Below are 18,883 nucleotides of genomic sequence, written 5' to 3'. Positions count from 1 at the left end.
AAAGGTAATTGGCCCCTTCTCATCCTCTTGCTCTTACCATGAATCTTGAGAAATAATGGAATTAATATGTAATTCTCTAATGATGACCTTCAGTCAGGCTTCCTGTTCAGAAGAGCTAAGTGTGTGTGAAGTAATTGAGACTCGAGTACATGCTTGAAGCAAGCGTGTTGTCAAGTGCTTCCCCAAGTTTGGGTCTTGCTTCCTCCTCCTTTTGTTCCTTCCATCTCCAGATTTTGCATTCATCTTGCTTGGCAGATATAGTGATGAATAGGTTATTGGCCTTGCTAATCAGTTGCACTGATTTTTCTCATCTGTGGCTCGGTTATATCTTGCTTTATGTCCTTCCAAGTGTTTGAGAGCACTACCTCTTGCCAGCTTTTGGCAACTTCAGAAGCGCTGCCTTTTGTGAAGAATCTTGGACACCGAACTAAGTTACATTTTACGGAGCGAGAAGGGTAGTGCAGATGATCGATGGTTTTTTGAGTGGCATTAGACATCCCACTCACAGGAGCGGAGGATGGTTTGCTGGTGACTTCACAGTGTTGGTATGGACTGAACCTGCCCAGCCCCTGGTTTTGAAAACTCCATTTTTTCAATTAAGCACCAAGCAGACCCAAAAGGGATTTCTGTCTTGTCTTTCTTGGCTAAAAGAGATGTAGGATTTGGTCTCTTGGGCAAGACAAAGGCAAATTTGTGTAATTCCCTTATTCCCTCAGCAAATTGCTTTTGTTATAAATGAAGAAAAGCCTTTGCAATGTTTCTGGCCTCACTATTTGGATCAGATGACTTTCATCTTCACACACCACTAGGAGTTGAAATGGTTTAGAGTCATGTGCCTTTGCGACCAACTTCCATTTGGAGTTGCTTCACAACTCTGAACATTGTTTTGGTGAATTAATCCTCTAAGCAATCAAGAGAAAATGAAATAGCAGAATGAGGTTGTGCTTCAGATGCTACGTGGCAAGTCAGGTTTCATTTCTAGCCCTCTGCAGATTGTTATTATCTCTTGGAGTCTTTTCCTTACCCTTTTTCTCCGAGTCCAATACAGCACTGACAGTTTTGATCCCGCTCGCAGCTGTGGCTCGCTGCCCAGAGGAGATGATACTGAACCCATGCAGATTTGTAACCCCAGGTGAAAAATACCCACGAAATTATAGCGGCTGTTTGGAACAGTCTGTCACACCCATTCCAAAAAGAGAAAATGAGTCTGTCTTAATTAGAAAAGTTTAGAAGACTGATTTGCTGTCAGAGGCCGCGCGTGCCAAAATCACATTGAGTTTTGGGAACTGACCACGTTGAGTATTGGATGCTTACAGCAGAAGGGTTTATTTAAGACTGTAGCTTCCTGGGGTTAGATCTCTCTTCCTTCTTCAATGGTCAGAGTTTTTTGGGGGAATATGTGCAACGAAACCAGTGAAGCATCTGAAGAACACGTCTTATGAGGAGTGGCTGAGGGACCTGGAGAACAGGAGGCTAAGGGGAGACCTTCTCGCTGTCTACAACCATATGAAAGGAGGTTGGAGCATGGAGAGGGTTGGTCTCTTCTCCCAAGTAGCAAGTGATAGGATGAGAGGAAACGGCCTCAAGTTGCACCAGGGGAGGTTTAGATTGGATATTAGGGAAAATTTCTTCACCGAAAGGGTTGTTGGACATTGGAACAGGCTGCCCAGGAAAGTGGTGGAGTCACCATCCCTGGAGGGGTTTAAAAGACGTGGAGATGATATTCTTAGGGACACGGTTTAGTGCCAGAGTGAGGTTGTGATTGGACTGTATGATCTTGAGGGTCTCTTCCAAACAAAATGTTTCTGCGGTTCTAAACCTCCCCCCTTCTCACGCAACGCGTTTCTTCTCTTTGCATTAGCAGGGTTGTTGCTCATAGCAAAGTCAAGCGTTCCAGGGCACATCAGAGCTGCAGCACTTGGTGCTGTGTAGGTGGAGCAGCCGCTCCGTGTCCTGGATAGTCACAGGTCATTATGTTCTCTTCAAACTCCATCAAAGCCCCGTTCATCCCCCACCTCCCCAAAACAAACAGTGGGCTGAGTGGGTTTTGCTGGAGGGCAAGGCTGATGTGGAGCCGCTGTGGCGACCGACTTATTTACTTTTCGTGGGGCAGTTAAAAGACCCCGTATAGATTTTACTCTGGCAGAAGTGAGGCTTTTGAAAAATAAACAGCGAAAATGCCAGGCATCTATCTTTCAACTTGGCAAGAGGGGAGGTGAAGCAGTCAGCGCTTCTCACCTTGGCAACACTGGCAAAGTTATTTTTTTTAATATTAAAAATTCAAGCAAAGCAGCTTACAAGGGCCGATTCTCTATATTTTTAAGGAATGCCGGTGACATGGTCAGACTGACCATGGGATTTGGGGTGACTTGCGTGTGTTGGGGTCCTGCCAGGTCTTGCTCAGGACAATGGGCAGGTTGTACAGGTGTCCACTTGAGGTCTAATTCAGCCTTATACGTTTTAGCTTGCATTTGTAACAGATGCAACCTTCGAACTTTTGACCAGTGTTGGGAAACCTTCTAATTTTGAAAAAGGAGATTCAGGGGTTTTTGTTTGGCCTGTTACAAAAATAGGGGCAGCATGCAAGATTTTGGATTTCTGTTCAAATATTCAGATTTCCACAGACATTGGGAGCATTTAGATGAAGAGGAGTGTCTCTATAGTGGGTGGAAAGTCTTCCAATTCTGTTAACAAAAAAACCAAACCAAACAAAAAAAACCCAAAACAAACAAAAAACCCAACCAAACAAATATTTTTAGTAATTTTCTTTTCATGCCTACAGTATCTGACAGAAAAGACCTACCAAACCTTATGCTGCAAATAGCTTTGTTATTTCAGAGTGTGTATATAAAATACATTGATCCTGTTTGATGTCAAACATGGAAACTCTGTGTTACAGACATTAATTGGTGAGAGAAGAGAGCAGTGGGGGTGTAAGGGAAGAGCTGCAGGAGGGGTGGGAGTTGTAAAATGTGGCAGTGTAAGAAATCTGAGCTCTGTGCATGCGTGACTTCAGCTAAAATTAACCGGCCAGGCTTCGCATGCCAGCATATATATCATGATTTAAGCGTAGACCCCTTGAGAAGGACGAGCAAGCTGGACTCGAGCAGTATATATTCACGTTAAATATGCCCATAAGTAGTACGACCTTTCAGATCCCTGCTCGCGGGAGAAGTAAATTTTCCTGTGACCATTACAAAACAGTAAGCAGCTCTTGGCTCCTTGATAATGGCAGCGGGGCTGTTCAACAGGAACTAACTTCAGCCTCAGAAGTGATTTTTTTTATTTTTTTTATTTTTTTTTTTGTTCTTTCCCCTCTTCCCCTTTCTTCTGCAGCTTCTTAAGATTTTCTGTGGTTTCTCTTCGGAGTAGGAATGTATCACCTTTCAGATAAGCCCTTTTCTGTTGCTATTTGTGTGCGATAGTAGGTATAAATGGGTTTATTTCATGTCTGAGAACTGTGATATTTGAAAATAATTTGGTGTGCGCGATAGGTGACCTTTTAGAAAACGCTGAAAAAAAATAGTACATTTGCTTCTCTTGTTCTGTGAGGTCAATTATATTTTATTGGCGTGAGATCAAATCAGTTGATTCACCGTGGCCGAGTACGGCTCGCAATGGGCTTTGCTGATCGGCTCAGCAAACTAAACTCTATTTCGCTTTTGGACAGGCAAAGGAAGTGGTGCAGGTGTGAATGTAATCTCATTTCTATTCAGGATTTAAAATGTTTTGCAAGGGGGGATGAGAGGGTGGCCACCTGCTTGGCGCGGTGTGTGGTTCCAGCTTGAGGGGGATTTGTATATGGCAAAAGTGTATAATGGGAGCATTGAGAGCAGAGCGTGCCGGATACCAGTACAATTACTGGCCTCGTTTCACCTTCTAGCTGGTCTGTAGGAAAATGTTGCTTTGATACAAAATATTTACCCCTCGGTAGAGGCAGCGCCTGTCAGTAATTGGGTCCAGAAATTGTGCAAGTGGGGGAAGAGAGAAGAAAACATCTCTTTTCTCCTCTTTTATATTAACTGTAGTAAAATATTCAGTAGGTTAAGAGTAACTAAGGCACTGGCTAGGGAATTCAGAGCATATTACTTGTTTAGCATCCACCAAAGGTTTGTTTTACGCAACCTCAGAGGCAGCAGTTCAAGGCTCTGTTACTGGAAGGGCTTGCAGGCTTGTGAAAATTTACACATATGCTTGGCTGTGTGTGCTGGGAGTCAGCCCATCGCCTTTGAATGGTGGTCATCTGCATGAGAATAGCTCTCCCCAGCCGAGAATAAGGCTTTAAAGAGAGAGAAATAAATAGTCCCAGTGGCCTTTGTTGAAATTACCCATTTCTCAGCTTCACTTCCAAAGGGTAGCTAATGTACGTAAGTGTCCAGTAAAATGTAATATTCAGCGGAATGCCTCCCACCAGCTGACTAATAATTTAAAGCTGTTCCAACAAACATTTGCACGTGCGAGTAGATTAAATAATTTTCTTCCGTTCCACTTAATAAATAGTAAAAAACCATAGTTACCTCTGTTTCCACAGAGTGGGAACTAAGACCTCAGTTTGTTACAGCCAATAGTTGAGGATACTTAGGAAGTTCCGGCACTTTAGATAATTGATGGCATTTTACTGGTATCATATTAGATACTAATTATTGTGACAACTATTTTTAGGGGTTTGCAAACGTACGGGTTCCTTTCAGGAGGGTCCTTTTACCATCTCACCTGCCTCTCAGGAGGAGTCCACCTGCAATCCAGCCCATCACCACCTGAGGCTTGGAGTTTCTGGTGGTTTCCTCCCTTCTTGCAAGTGCCTTTTTGCAAGTAGGATGGAGTAAACAAGTCCCCAGGCTCCATCCTCACTTCCAAGGAGCTTCCAGCATCTCTGAGCCCAGAGGAGACACAGACCCAGCCTAAGGCTGATGTGTGGCTTAACCATTCCCTGCCTGCCCATGTCCACCTCTCCCTCTGAGCTGGAGATCACTGGGGACTCATGGGCATCCCTAAGGACAGAGTATTTTTAGTTTTGCTTCGTATTCTACTCCCTACATACCTTAGGCAATCTTCTTGAAGAAAATGAGCAGACAGAGGTCTTTCCTCTAAGCCCACTAATACACTGTATTTAATGTGGAGAAATGTGACCGCACATTATATGGTATTCTGTGCCCTGCTTTTTCGTTGTTTTTTTTTTTTTTTTTTCTTCTTGAGAAAGCAACCCAGTCTTGGGTAGCGGCACGAAGCTTCACTTGTTCTAGGAAAGCAGTGCTGTCCTTTCATTGGGATTTTTGTCCTGGTACAGATGTACAGATACAGGATCCCTGCAGGATTTAGGAAGCGCATGGGGGCAAATAAGGCCACAATTTGTAAGAAAACTCTGATGAAAGGTCTGTGACAAATGCTGTTAAATTTGATGTTTTAATTTTTTTTTTTTACCATGTGCTCCTTGGTTGTCCTTTTGCCAGTAACTCAGCAAAACATCACCCATATTATTGCCAGGGCCATCATCTCTATGCACTCTCAAAATAGCCGTTATCACCAGGGTGTTCCCTTGGAGCCAGAGATGCTTCCGAGGGATGAGTTTTTCAGATAAGCCTTTGGCTTTAGCTGTTTACCTCCAGGCTTTGCAGTGTGATATCTGTTAATTAGATCCTTATATTGGAGTGCAGCATGGACCAGCATGAGGCTGCAATTAATGTTAGCAGTCAAAAATTGCGATTTCATGACTCTGCATGTGTAAATCCCATTACATCGGGCAGCAGTGAGTATCTGGTGGGCTTTTCTCCCCCCGTATAGCACTGTAACAACTGCAGGCATTCCCATTAGGATCATCTCAATAATTTGTGTCTATTTTTAGGTTTTGGGGCTTTTTTTCCCCCGCCGTGAACTTCGGTAGGCAGTGTGGTCAGCGGCAACACAGGCTTTGCATTGTACTGGGTGTTCTGGTGGAGTTCATCGGTGTGACTAACCCTGCTATTCAGTGATGAAAAAAGCCTCGCTCTGCTCTAATTATACTACGTGATGTCAGAAAGATGCTCTTCAGCTGTTACCAAATCCACGAGAGCCTGATTCACGATAATTATTGGAAGAAAACAATCAGAGTCTGGTTAGTTAGTAACTGGTGGTGAGGGAGGGAAAGAAAGGCTTGAAAATGTACTTGGGCATTTATTCTAATTAGAATTTTTCTGTGGAAATGAGGGGCAAGGAAAGAGTTCAGGCATATTTTCTACTTGCATAAAAGAGGGGGATTCTTTTCGAGTAGTTTTGTGTGAACCCTTTCCTTTTCATAATGAACATATTTTAAAATACTAATGGGGAGGCAAAAACCAGTGCATAGTTCTTGCATTCCCATTCGGATCTAAACTCTGTTTAAGGGAGACCCTGAAGTACATGATAATACCCAGAACCTTAATATTGCAGCTCCAGGTGTGTGGTGGGTGTCCTGCATGATCTCTCAAGGCTCTTCATGGATTCTTTGCTCTCCCAAGTCTTTTCAGACCCTGTCGCATGGGTTTGACTGTGGGAGCAGAGGAACATAGTCCTACAGATACCGTGTTTGGCAGCACCTGCCCATCAGCATCTCTGAGCACCCAGGTACCAGCCTGTTGCCTCCAAAATGGGATCTGGAGAAAGGAACAACATGGTTTGAGGTTCCAACTTCAGACTGTTACGGCTAGCTAGGCGAGCTCTAGCTTATTCCGCTCTTTGGTTGATTTTTCCCAAGGTTGAAAAGGCTGGATGAATTACTTTTAAGCGGACAGAAGCTTCAGGCATTTTGCTTTTTAGCGCTTGGTGTGTTCCCCAAGCCCTCCCCAAGTCCTTAGTGGTAGTTGTGTGGTCCTGAAGAAAAAAAAAAAAAGTTCTTCAAAAGTCACTTTTTTTTGCCGATTCAATATTCAACACGGTGCAGGTCGTCTGAGGTTTGTTCTGAGTGCGACAGATGTGGTATCTTAGCGTGGTCTCTTATCATGGTCAGAAATGTTACTGGAGACTCAAGGTGACAAGAAAGTGCGAAGTTTCCTAGCTGGAAAGTAAGATTTCGCTGCCCTTCAGACCTCTGTCTCTCATCTAAAACGTGCTTTAAACAAGCAGGTGTAATGCTAAGGAAACGGGAAGGGGGAGAAACCCAGCTGAATTTCAAAATACAGTGTTCTTGCTGATTGAAGACTTACTGTTCTTTATAGACAACTTTCAAAAGCTTTAGATTTTTTTTTTTTCCTCAAAACCTTGCTACTTTGTGCAATAGTGGTTTAGCCATGACTCACAACGTACTGAATGCTTCCAAAAACAATATTTACCTGTGATGCCCTTAATTCAAACCTGATAGAATCCGTCTTTACCTGGAACACGTAATTCAAACCTGATGGATTGAGCGGGGAGGGAAAGAGAGAAGGAAAAAAAAAAAATCTTTCACATTTGTTTTTAATTTGTTCCCAGATAACTGGACTCCTAAGATTGTAGACTATAGAGGAAAAAAAAGCTACTGAACAGCTGAGTCCACCTTTAACAAAAGCCAGAACTTAGACCCGAGTTAAACATTAAACTGGCTGGTCTCAGGCACAAAGACCTGCTCATGGTGATAATGTCCAAATCACATTTTTCACTTGATTTTGTTAACTAAGATAACAAAGCTGCCTCCAATGATTTTTGTACTGTGTGAAATCACTGACAAGTTTTAAAAACCCATACTGGTATATACGTTAATAACAACGCACTATCTCTTTGGTGGTGGTGGGTCAAATATTTCACATTGCAAGATTTTGTCTTTTTAAACTATTGACAGATTAGTTTATTTTCATGTGGATATTCGAACACGTGGCTTTGTAACCTGCTTGCTGAACATGCCCAAGGAACATTCAAAATTCATGTGCAGAGATAGACGTGTATGAATGGAAAGTTTCTCAGCAGTGCTTTCCTAGTTCTTTTATTATTGTTTTCCCAATTATTTGCCTGTTTTTGAACATTTGAAAACACTATGTGCTTTGAAACATTTTTCATGTGTCTGGAAATAGCAACCATTGTACACTTATTTTTTTTCACTTGTTTGTATGGAAAAGGAAAAGAAACATTAGGAATCGTGTTTGTGCAGTACATTACAAAGACTTGCAACAAACAGGTTTTGAAAACATCCTGGAAAGTTTCCATAATTAGCTTAATGTATGCCATAAAAATGAGCAGTGAGCATAAAGAGCTACTACGATATGCTTGGTTAATACCCCAGCCATTAGAATGCTTCAGAGTCACTTCAAAAGGCATGTTATTCATATTGCAAAATAATGGGTTATAATAAAGTTTTCAAAAGAGAAGCACAGATTTGTTTTATCTGTATTTTCCTGCAAAGGGCTTCCTAATCAACTATTTGAATGACATAATATTCCACACCCTTAAATACTGCAGAAACAGATATGTTCTCCATACTGGTATGCGTTAGTGATGCATTTAATGAAATATTTTATAATGAGCACAAAAGCTCTGCGTGCAATTTGGATAGCAAACACAGACCTTGACTTCAACACACCAACTAAGAGTTACGAGAAGAATTTGCCAACAGAGAGATTTTCTTTGTGTTGTTGGAGACAGTGAATCAGAGAGCGGGTATTTTTGGGGTGTTTCAAGTTGCCTACTTGACCAGGAGGATTTGTGATGCAGATTAGGAATTTCTTTCATGCAGTTCTGTTTATTTACAGGGTATGAATACAAGGTCTGGTGTTCCTGGGTGCAGCAGGGATTAGTGCAGTAGGAAAGCGCTCTGAAACGTCGGGTTTGCAACGCCAGCCATGCGTTCTCACAGTGGTTTGACTTAAAAAATCAATCCCAACCAGCTCTCGAGGTCTTGCTGATGCTGTAATTTCAGGCTTTGCCGGGAGGGGTCTGCTCTGCCTGTTCTCTGCTCCTGGGATTTCTGAACTCCAGAGCTCATCCAAGCATTTGCTGAATTGCGTGATGATTTGCATTGTGGAAACAATCCAGGCTGGAAATGATGTGTCGAAGTATAATCTTATATTTGCTGAAAGTCCTCCTGCGATAAACTGGGACGTTAATCACAGCCTTCCCATTAGAAAATACAGTTATTGTGTTTGATAAGTTGCTTGTCAGCTAAATCACAGTATTGGTGTAGGGGTGTGTGGACCCTTGCACTTGTAAGTAGTTTCCAACGTGTTTCATGATGCATCTTAGAGACAAACTAGAACCATGGGGCAGAAAAACAGGTGAAGTCCATTCTAGTTCCTTAAAGTAATTAGATCTTTACAAGCCTCTTCCTGTTATAGAAAGTGTTTTCTTGTAAAAGGACTTGAGGAACACAATGTTTGGTTTGTGCAAAGTGTGCGTGTGGGGTTTTCCCTTTTATTTTTTTGTTCAGATAGGAAAATCCCTCATGTACTCAGCATTTGTTTCATTGAGATGTTTTTTCATTGAGATGTTTTCCAGCTCTTTTTTTTTTTTTTTTTTTTTTTTTAATCAAAGTATTCCAGCATGTTTTTCTGTTCAAGTCTGTGATGTTGTTAGTGTAGGAAATGCACATCCCACTGCTCTGAAGATGGAAGTAGAGGATAAATGGTAGAAAACACAGCCCTATGTTTTAGATTTTGAGTGATTTGTTCATTGCTGGTACTAGTAGTGTATTACAGGTCTTAAAAACAAAGCACAAATGAAGACTTTATAACCAAAATAACTCTAGTCAAAATATCTGTTCTTCATTTTATCATATTAACACTGAATCAGCATGTGGAAGAAGAGCGTGAAATTACAGTCCTTGTATTATTTCCAGGTTCTTCTGTCCGGTGTGGCAAATATTTGGCCATAGACTTGGGAGCTGGCCTTTGACTCCTGTGAAAGAGAAGGACATAAGTCTTGCGTTTTCTATGTGGTGCTGAAGATGCTTCTGAAATTAGTAGCCATGGCTATGCTTGGTCATCTTAGTTGATAATTTAAGGGATTCGTGTTGATACACGATCATCTGGGGAGTTCCTGGGCAATTCCCTGGGTTTCTAGGGAATGAATACAGTTGTGCAGACCTTTCCTACCAGATCAGTGATTCCCCCACTCGTATGAGACAATTATCACCAGCATAGTGCTTTAATTTAAAAAATAATAATAATAATAATAACCCGGTACGTGGTGGTTTATAGAGACTGTGGACGATTGGCAAGGGTCACGCACATTGCACCTCCTCCTGCTTACTGATAAACTGAATTAGGATGAAGGTATTTCTAATATGCTAGACATTCTTGAGAGTTGGGGTGGACCTTAATATTTGTCTGGGTATTTGAAAGATAAAATCCTGATTTTTAGTTGGTTTTACTTGACTTCTTTGGAATAGAAACAGATCATATTAAAAAAGTCTTCCTTTGAATTTTGTCCTACATGAAGAACAAAAAATGTTGTTTAATTCATAAGCATAAATTCCTAGTCTAGTATTTTTCCTTCTTTTTAGTAACCTGGCATGAAAAAATTTTATAAGCAGTGCTTAATGCAAATGAAAGAGAGGTTTTTGACTGCTTTGTTAACGTAGTTTTCAGATAATATGTTTTAAAATAAATCCCAACAGTTAGAAGTTTGTATGAGAGATTCAAATCAATTTAATAGGCCTATTTAATCTGTGAACTGGAATTTATTAGAATTAGTAGATTTTTAAGACCTTTAAAGGCTTGTTGGGGAATATAACAAAGGAGTTTCCTCAAAATTATATTGCTATGTGGCTAATATGTACCAGAAGTGGTTCTTGGAAAATAACGTTTAAAATTTTGCAGTAACAGATATAGAGAAAGAATGTCAGAAGGAAAACCTAAAGAAATACTTGGGTGTAAGTTGAAATCTCTTCTACATCCTTGTTACTGCTGTAGAATGTTTAGCTGACTGCCTGGTGATCTATTCAAGCTGTAACACGTTCAGGAGTTTATTATCATCTTCTGCGAGCTTTGATGTCACATTTCTGGGTAGGAAAAGCCACATTATAGTAAACTGAATACTTAATCTGCACAATGCCTTGAATTTTAATGTTGTTGACTTCTTTCAAAGAGCAAATAAGCAATGATCTTAAATCAGCCTCTCAGATACTGAGAGAAACAAAGAACTCTAGTTATTCAGGTTGATGTTATAACCAACAGTTTATTTTTGTTTATCTCTCTCCTAACAGATTTATACGGATTGGGCTAATCACTATCTAGCAAAATCTGGTCACAAGAGATTAATAAAGGATCTACAGCAAGATGTGACTGATGGAGTCTTATTAGCTGAAATAATCCAGGTTGTAGGTGAGTGACTTTATCTTTTTGTACCAGGTATCCACCATCTCGCTCAGAAATTCACTGTCTTTATCTTCTACATAAACATAGAGAGGAGCAAATACATCATACTGCATGGAATTATGTAGGTAATTTTCTTTCAGAGACTTCGCTAATTCATTTGATAAAGCCTGGTCTTAAAGCATAGCGGAAAAATATTTGATGTTGCTGATAAGCTTTCCTGACACTGCAATATCTCTCCACGTAGCTGAATGTTAAAAAAGGAGCTGATAAGGGGTGTTTTTCTACTAGGATGCTGTTAGCCTTCATTATTTCTGATACCTTTTGGGGATTGATCTGAACAAAATTCACAGTACTGGCCTGCTGTGTCGAACCTCCTGCTCCAGCCAGCTTTGGAAAATCCACATATGCAGCTAGGAAAGGAGATAATAAATATAAATAATAAAGGGGTATAATTTTTACGTGGCAGAAAAAAAGAAATCTTTCATAATGAATTTTCAGGTGAAGGAAAATCATTTTATCATTAGGACAATTCTCAAATATAGGCTAAGTTCTACAAAGCCTTTGGTTCCCTTTGTTTGCACTAATATTTTTAGATAGTGAAGGTTCTAAACAATTTTCTCTGTTGGCCTCCTGTAAAACCATATATTTTATGCTGTTCCCTTGGGCCTGGATCCGTCATTAGTTCCTTCACAGGCTCATCCATCTGGTCCTTGGGATGCCACAAAACACACGCACGGGCCAATGGAGACGGATGGGATGGGAAAACCTGCTAATGGGAATTAGGACAAGTATCGTTAGAAACAAACTGGCAGATCTGAGATGCAAATTAAGAAGACAGCAGTGAAATAACGAGACATCAGTGCACGCATATTTATGTGTCTGAGATGCTGTAAACGAGCTAGTTCCTTCGTTTAACGCATAAATCTGCAAGCCCCGTTCCTGGTTGAAATTGCGAGGCGGCGTGCCAGTGAATCACTGGAGCTGCACTGGAATCCGTCCAAAAACATTTTGTCTTGATGTACAGAGCGATATTATATCTCAGTAGCATTCTACAGACCCAGATGTATAAAAACAGGCCCTAAGTTGATTGTGTATGGACAGGTATTCACTATGAACGATGCTTCATCCTGTGTATGTTTCCTTTAATAGGGAAAATCTTTGGAATCCCATGAAGTTAGGTGTTGGTTCCTTTCATAGATACCTAGTTACCCTTATTAATGCTGTTGTAGAAAACTCCTGTGTGAGAACACGCGTGAGAATACCACCATCAAAATGTGAAGCCAGTTGTTCCTAAGTATTTCAGTGTAGTTGTTTGAGTGTGGATTTGTGAAAACTATGAAATTCAAATTATTCCCTCTAAAACACACAGAAATAATACTGCTTACTATATTTTGCTTTGATTCTCCTTTGCATTTTTTTTTTTTTTAGCCATTCTTTGAGCTGCCTTTTGGCTAATGTTTAAGATTAGGTCTGCAAGCTTTTGAAAGCTGAAGTACAAGGTGAAGGATTTAACTTCCAGAGAATGTTTTCCATGTGAAACAGAGTTCATATTTAAATGTAACTCAGTTCAATCCTCCAAATTAACGGTGAAGGAAAAGTCATTTGTGTCTGCTGCCTATGGCCTTAGGCACGCTGCGTCTCGTCGTCACAAAGATGGTGATAGCTTTCACGCCTAGAAGCAGCTTTAAGTGGAGCCTGCAAAATATCAGCTTTTTTTTTTTTCCTTTTTCTAACAAATAAGACTGTGTACTAAGAAACCTGCTATATGCAGTGCAGGAGAGGCTTTTCGTTTTTACGTTATGGTGTGCTCTGTGTAAAAGCAGCCATGAAGATCCTTCCTTCTTTTTCGTCATGTGCCAGGAATATCTGGAGATTCTCCAAAGTCATCAAAAATTGATTCAGGTTTAATTATCAGTGACACAATTTTTCTTTTGTTTACCATCTGAGATTTACATCACAGATGTTGAATCTTGAAGTACTCAATAACCAAACTGGAAAAAGAATAAATGTGGATTTGCTGGTGTTTTGGTTTTTTTGTTTTTTAATGAAGACTCCATAAGAATTAATGATTATACAGAGAAAGTGATCACAGTCCTTTCTGCTTCCCTTTCTTAAGTGAAATAGCTGCATATTTAGGAAAAGAAAATTTTAAAATTAGTAATAACTAGGTAGTACTTTTACCTTAGCATACAAACAAGGAACAAAAGTAAAAAGACATTAAACCAAACATCACTGCATTTGACTTTAGGGGAGATAATCTTCAAACTTGAAAAATGCTGATGATAATATAGCAGTGTTATAGGGTGACAGTTTTTTTCTATTTTCAAGTCAATTAAAATGCATTCATAGCATTCTGGTTTATTTCAGTTTTAAATTTATGAGTCTACCAAAGAATACACAAGTAATATATGCCTTAGTAATGCCATATAAACATAGTAGCTATATTTAGATTCATGAATGCAAATATACTGGGGCTGTGTATGCTCTGAAATTGGGAATATATCGGATTGTCAGTTGGTTCCCTGTGAAAATCTTCAATGTGCTAAAATTAAACTTTAACCCAGTCGAACAGGACTTTTCCTACTGACGCCTAGGATATTTTGTGGAATATTTTAATCGATCAGTTACAACCAAAGTTAGATCACATACAAAAGCTGTGGTTTTATAAACATGGATGTAGACAAGACATCTTACACATATATCTGAATATTCTGGGTAACATGTGTTCTGGTTGAAATTAATTGCATTGACTCAAACAGAGTAGATCTTTGCTCTGATTTTCAAAGTCATTTGCGATTACTCCAGGTAATCCAGGTAAGTCCAGGTGAACTATTGCAATTCAAATTCATGCCGTGACTTATCTCAGTACAGCTTTTGTCTGCTGTCATGAAAATTGTACTATTGCATTTGCAGAGGAAGTTTACAGGTTTATATTTCAAACCAGTATCTTGAGGTCAAGCCCAGCAATACCCTCCGGTGATAACTTTTTTATCGTGTTTTGGGTAGGACATCACACAAAGGTTCCTTTTACTAATATTGGAGTGGCTGTTCAGTTAAAAGCCGCAGGTGACAATTCTGACACAGGTGGCGCAGTTCTTGGCAAATCTGTTCAACTCATCAAATGGGATGTGAACGCCCCCTTTTATCCCAGGGGGAAAAAATGGTGGAAACCCAACTTTGATGATAAGTGGTTCTCCAGTCTAGCACACAAGTCATTTCAGGGTCCAAGACTGAAATGTGAAACTGAGCAAACTAAGACTCTAAGGCAAACATTTAACCACCTCGACAACTTAATTATTTCACTTGAGACTTGAAAGATTGGAACTATTGTCTTTTTCTGGATGTTGCGTTGCGAGTAAGCCATGGACAAGAAGCTTGAAAAGTAGTCTTGTGGTTTGTGCTTTAAGAAAAAAATAATAAAAGTAGTATTAGAGTAATTTTCCCATCTAAATTTTAAATATGTAGTCACTCTATAAGCAAATCAATTGACATGCAACCATCTGTACGTACATAGTGTTCACTTTTCCACCCAGCAGTGATTCGGTTTCCAGAGTTTAAATCTTTTCTGTAGCTTCAAGGAGTTGCCCGTCACTGCACGAGATGTTGTCAGAGCAGTTGTTTTCTGCTCCCAGCTGTCTCGGGAGGCACAACCCACTAGAAAACTCCAGCTGCCTTTTTTTTTTTTGGTGGGTCTCAGTGTTTCACGCGTTCCCTTTGACTGGACGACTACAATCTGCAAGCCCTTTATTTAGCTAGCAGCAAGTGCTCTGGAAATAATTGCAATAGAAGTCCTTGGTATAGTTGGTTTTTTTCTTTATTTCCTCTTTTTTGCCTTTCAGCAAATGAAAAGATTGAAGACATCAATGGCTGCCCAAAAAATAGGTCTCAAATGGTAAGTAGTAAAGTGGTTAGTTTGTGTGTACCTGGTTGAGTATTGAGTGAGAGCGTGTGACTTCTATGTCTGAGACTTTTAATAACAAATTTTAATTAGTTTTTCACAGTAGTGAGAGAAAGGTATAATCTGAAGAATATTAATATTACAGTTCTTGCCCTGTTGTACTCCACAGTAATTGAATTAGGCCATGTCATTTATCACATACTTACAATCAATATTATTCTTACATTGCTATCTTATGTTTCTGAAATATCCCATAGTAAACAGCAATGTATAAAAATAAAATTCGGTTCCTCTATATAGACAGTAGTATTGCAAAAGCAGAATTAGATATTTATTTCCAAGTTGAGTTAAAAGTTCCTATGTCCTTTGAAAAGAGACAAAATAAATGAGTAAAATGCCCTAAATGAAAAAAAAGATGAAAATGCAGGCTTCAGGATATTTTATGTATACAACTTGTTTTGACTGATAAGTTTTAATTTGTAAAAAAAAAAAAAAAAAATTTGTTTTTTATCTTGCTTGTACATAATATTTCAAACTGCAGAACCAGAATTTAGTGCAGTAAAATTAAAAGCCCATAGTACCTCAAGAGTGTGTCTGCTACGAATATTGGCAAAGCTAAAATTACAGACAGGACTGTACTGAGAACGCAAATAATAAGAAACCAGTTTTTATAATGCATCCTAAGAGTGTTTAAAATTTCTGATCTTTTAAAGAAGGTTATTTCCTTCTGCGTTTCGTGAAAAAACTCATTTTACAGTATGAATTCTGAAGTCTTCTCTTTGCATTGCAAATTCTCACTGTGGGATATGTGAATATCTGTTCTGTGGGTGAAGCTGTGTTAATGTTTTTCATTTCTGTGGCTGTTCCCAACTGTCCCGACCTCCACGCCTGCAACTTGAGCACAAGCACTCGCGTAGTTAAAGGAAAGATTAAAGATTTGATGGGAGTTTGCCATCTTAAGTCAGAAACCACGCTGCGTTGTGCTCTTCTGTTTTGGCTTTTTGGGTTTTTCCTTGGAAGTTATCAATCTCGTTCCATAAAAAAGGAAGACGTCTAAAAGATTTATCATTGCTACTTTTTAGTGCTTTGAAGAGGTTGTGCTATTCTTGCTATAGCCACAGCAGCTGTCTAGAGTATAAATAATAGAGGAAATTTTGACAATTACTATAATTTAATGTTCCACAAGTGTATGCTAAGAACTGAATTTCATTCAGGACCAGAGTCTGTAACGAATTCCAGGACCTCGTAGCTAAAAGTCACTTTAAGTCATTACTCTCAATGAAGGAGCAGTGGTGTTCTGTTGGATGCATGCTATAGGTTGCTTATATTATAGAAGTCAGATCTGGTTATAACCAGGTGCGTGGTGAGGGCATGTGCTGGGTCAGGAATTGTGAAGAGTACTGGAAAAGAAGGGTTTGCTCCGTGCCTCCTCCTCCAGTGTTATTCTGGTGGTTCATCCAGGAGGATGCGGTGAGCTGGGACTGTGTCCCCATCCCTTGAGACCTCCCTCATAGTGAGGCATCTCCAGCAGCTTTCCTCACGTGAGAAGAACGAGGATTATGCTTATGGCTTGTTTTCATTAACTGTGCGTGCTTACAGAGCTCTTTATCATCTTACAGTAAAGATTCCAAGGCAAGAACATAAGTATCTTCATAGAGGTGGTGTTCACACAGTTGCTTGCGGTCTTTAAGGAGAGAACCCTTCTCCAGATCTCCTGCATTCTAGGAAAAACGCAGATGGTACACACTGGACACTTGATTCAGCTGGACAGGGTGCTGGGCCATCTTGTCTAGACTATGCTTTGGCCAAGAAATGTTGGAACAGATAATCCTGTGGTCCCTTCTAACCTGGTTTTCTAAAGGCAGGGGGTCGGGGTTTTTTGTTTGGGTTTGTGGGGTTTTTTGGATATTTTTTGGTTTGTTTGGTTGGGTTTTTTTGAGATACGCCATTCTTCATCCTTTGCATTTTGATGCATTCTCCTCTGAATACAACTTACAACCATTCTCCAGTGTGTGAGAGCTGGTGTCTGTGGCTGGTACTTCTGGTTTGGAGAAGTGGCAGAGGCAAGGCTACCCAGTCAGCTCAAACACTCAACCAGGTCACGTCTAGTCTTATTTTTTCAAATTTTTTTTCAGTTACAGGTGTCCGTATCTATATTGTAGTGTCTGTAAGGTGAGCGTCACAGATGAGTAGATTTGAATTTTTTTTAAAAAAAAAAGGCAACATAAATGAAAATTTAACTTGGCTCATGAAATAGAAATACAACAGAGTTTAGAGGGAAGCCTTCTACCATCATCTGTCCCCCTGTGGCACTTACCTGATTTGTAGGCTCATGATGCCAGGACCAGAGACACGTGAGCTGAATTGTGAAGAGCCAGATCACGTCCAGCCAGATGTATCAGCTCAGCTGGAGCAAATCTGTGTCTTCCAAGCCCATTAAAGGGGGTGTGGAAGCAAGTGCATTTGCTTCCATGTGGCACAGCCCTAAGCCGGTAAAACCCGCCAAACCTGAGCAAACTCAGCACAGAGCCAGATCAGGTCTCTTTGAGGTGTTGTTCTCATTGCTACAGTGTTGGAGAGCATCGTACGAGTTTACCCAAACCGAGCGTTAGAGGTAGCTTGTGTCTGTCAGGCTCCAAGCCAGCGCTAATAAGCCTTGTCAAATCAAGTTTAGTATTGCGGAACCATTTGGGACCATCCGTGCTTATCAACCTCGTCCCAATGCCAGAAATGACATGACAAGGACCCCCACTGGCGCCATGAAAAATCACTTAGGTGAGAACATATTCCCCCTCATCGTCTCGTCTGGGTTTCTCTGCTGCGAGGCGTATCCTTCTCTTCCTTTCCTCCAGATACAAGTTGGCTGGCTTTTATAAAATCTATTATAGACTATTCTGTATCTTGTCCTCTGCATAAGACCTGTTTCAGGTTTGTTTTATTTTTTTTTTTCCAAACCTCTGTGGCGTCGTACTGTTGAAATTCCTCTAAACAAAAGCCTGCAATTGTGATGATTAGTTCCAGCTGACATGCAGAAAATCCTGTGGCTGATAGAGGATGTCATATAGAGAACAGGCTGTGGGACCAAGGAGGTTTGGAGACAGTCACCACAACTGTGTTTAGGCTTTTAGAACGAAGCACAAGAAAATTCTGGTTCTTGAGAACAGGGCAGAGAAGGGTAAAATAAGACTGGTTTAATCTCCGACACACTCCTGAAAAAAAAAGACTGAGGTCAATAAACCCGAGTAGGGCTATCTTTGTTATTTGTTTATAGAAAAACAGGGATCTCTTTCTTTCTTTCAATTTGCCTCTTGTTTCGGGGATGATATTAGAGCTCAACTTTTTGCATTCCAGAGGACAATGGACTATATAGGAGGTACTGTTCCCTTCTAGGTGATGTAAATGATTCTTATTCATGTAGGTACCTTTGCAATAATTACAATAGTTACCTATTGTAAAAGGTTCATGTCACTTATATTTGTAAAATGATAAGCAAACAGAAAATAGAGTGCTTAAGTGAGTTGCTATATGTTGTATACCAAGTCTGGCTGTAATGGCAGTCTGTAGAAATCTTGCTCTGTAGGGGCTGTGTTCTGTCTGTGTAAAATACAGTTTTTGAAGGAAGTTTCACAGCAACATTTTAGCAGAGTGTGAGAGCTGAGTACTTTATTGTTTTGTACATTAATGTGTGCTTTTTGCATAGCGCTGCAAGGAAGGGAGAGAGGGAGGTTGTTACGTTACCCATTACATGCAA

The 18,883-nt window shown here is 40.1% G+C and overlaps 1 protein-coding gene across 2 annotated transcripts in view; it reads left to right on the top strand.

Moving 5' to 3' along the window:
* The window catches only part of NAV2 (neuron navigator 2), a 212,962-nt gene that overhangs the window by 45,102 nt on the left and 148,977 nt on the right, over positions 1–18,883 (top strand). For both annotated transcript variants that reach the window (XM_065637002.1, XM_065637001.1), the window contains exons 2-3: positions 11,123–11,240; positions 15,074–15,126. In XM_065637002.1, coding sequence (XP_065493074.1) covers positions 11,123–11,240; positions 15,074–15,126 — 171 coding nt within the window. The remainder of the gene's footprint in view (positions 1–11,122; positions 11,241–15,073; positions 15,127–18,883) is intronic.

The sequence above is a fragment of the Caloenas nicobarica genome, chromosome 5, assembly GCF_036013445.1.
Source record: "Caloenas nicobarica isolate bCalNic1 chromosome 5, bCalNic1.hap1, whole genome shotgun sequence".
Lineage (NCBI taxonomy): Eukaryota > Metazoa > Chordata > Aves > Columbiformes > Columbidae > Caloenas > Caloenas nicobarica.
Note: the sequence above shows the minus strand (reverse complement) of the source record. Positions and strands in the feature narration are given on the sequence as shown.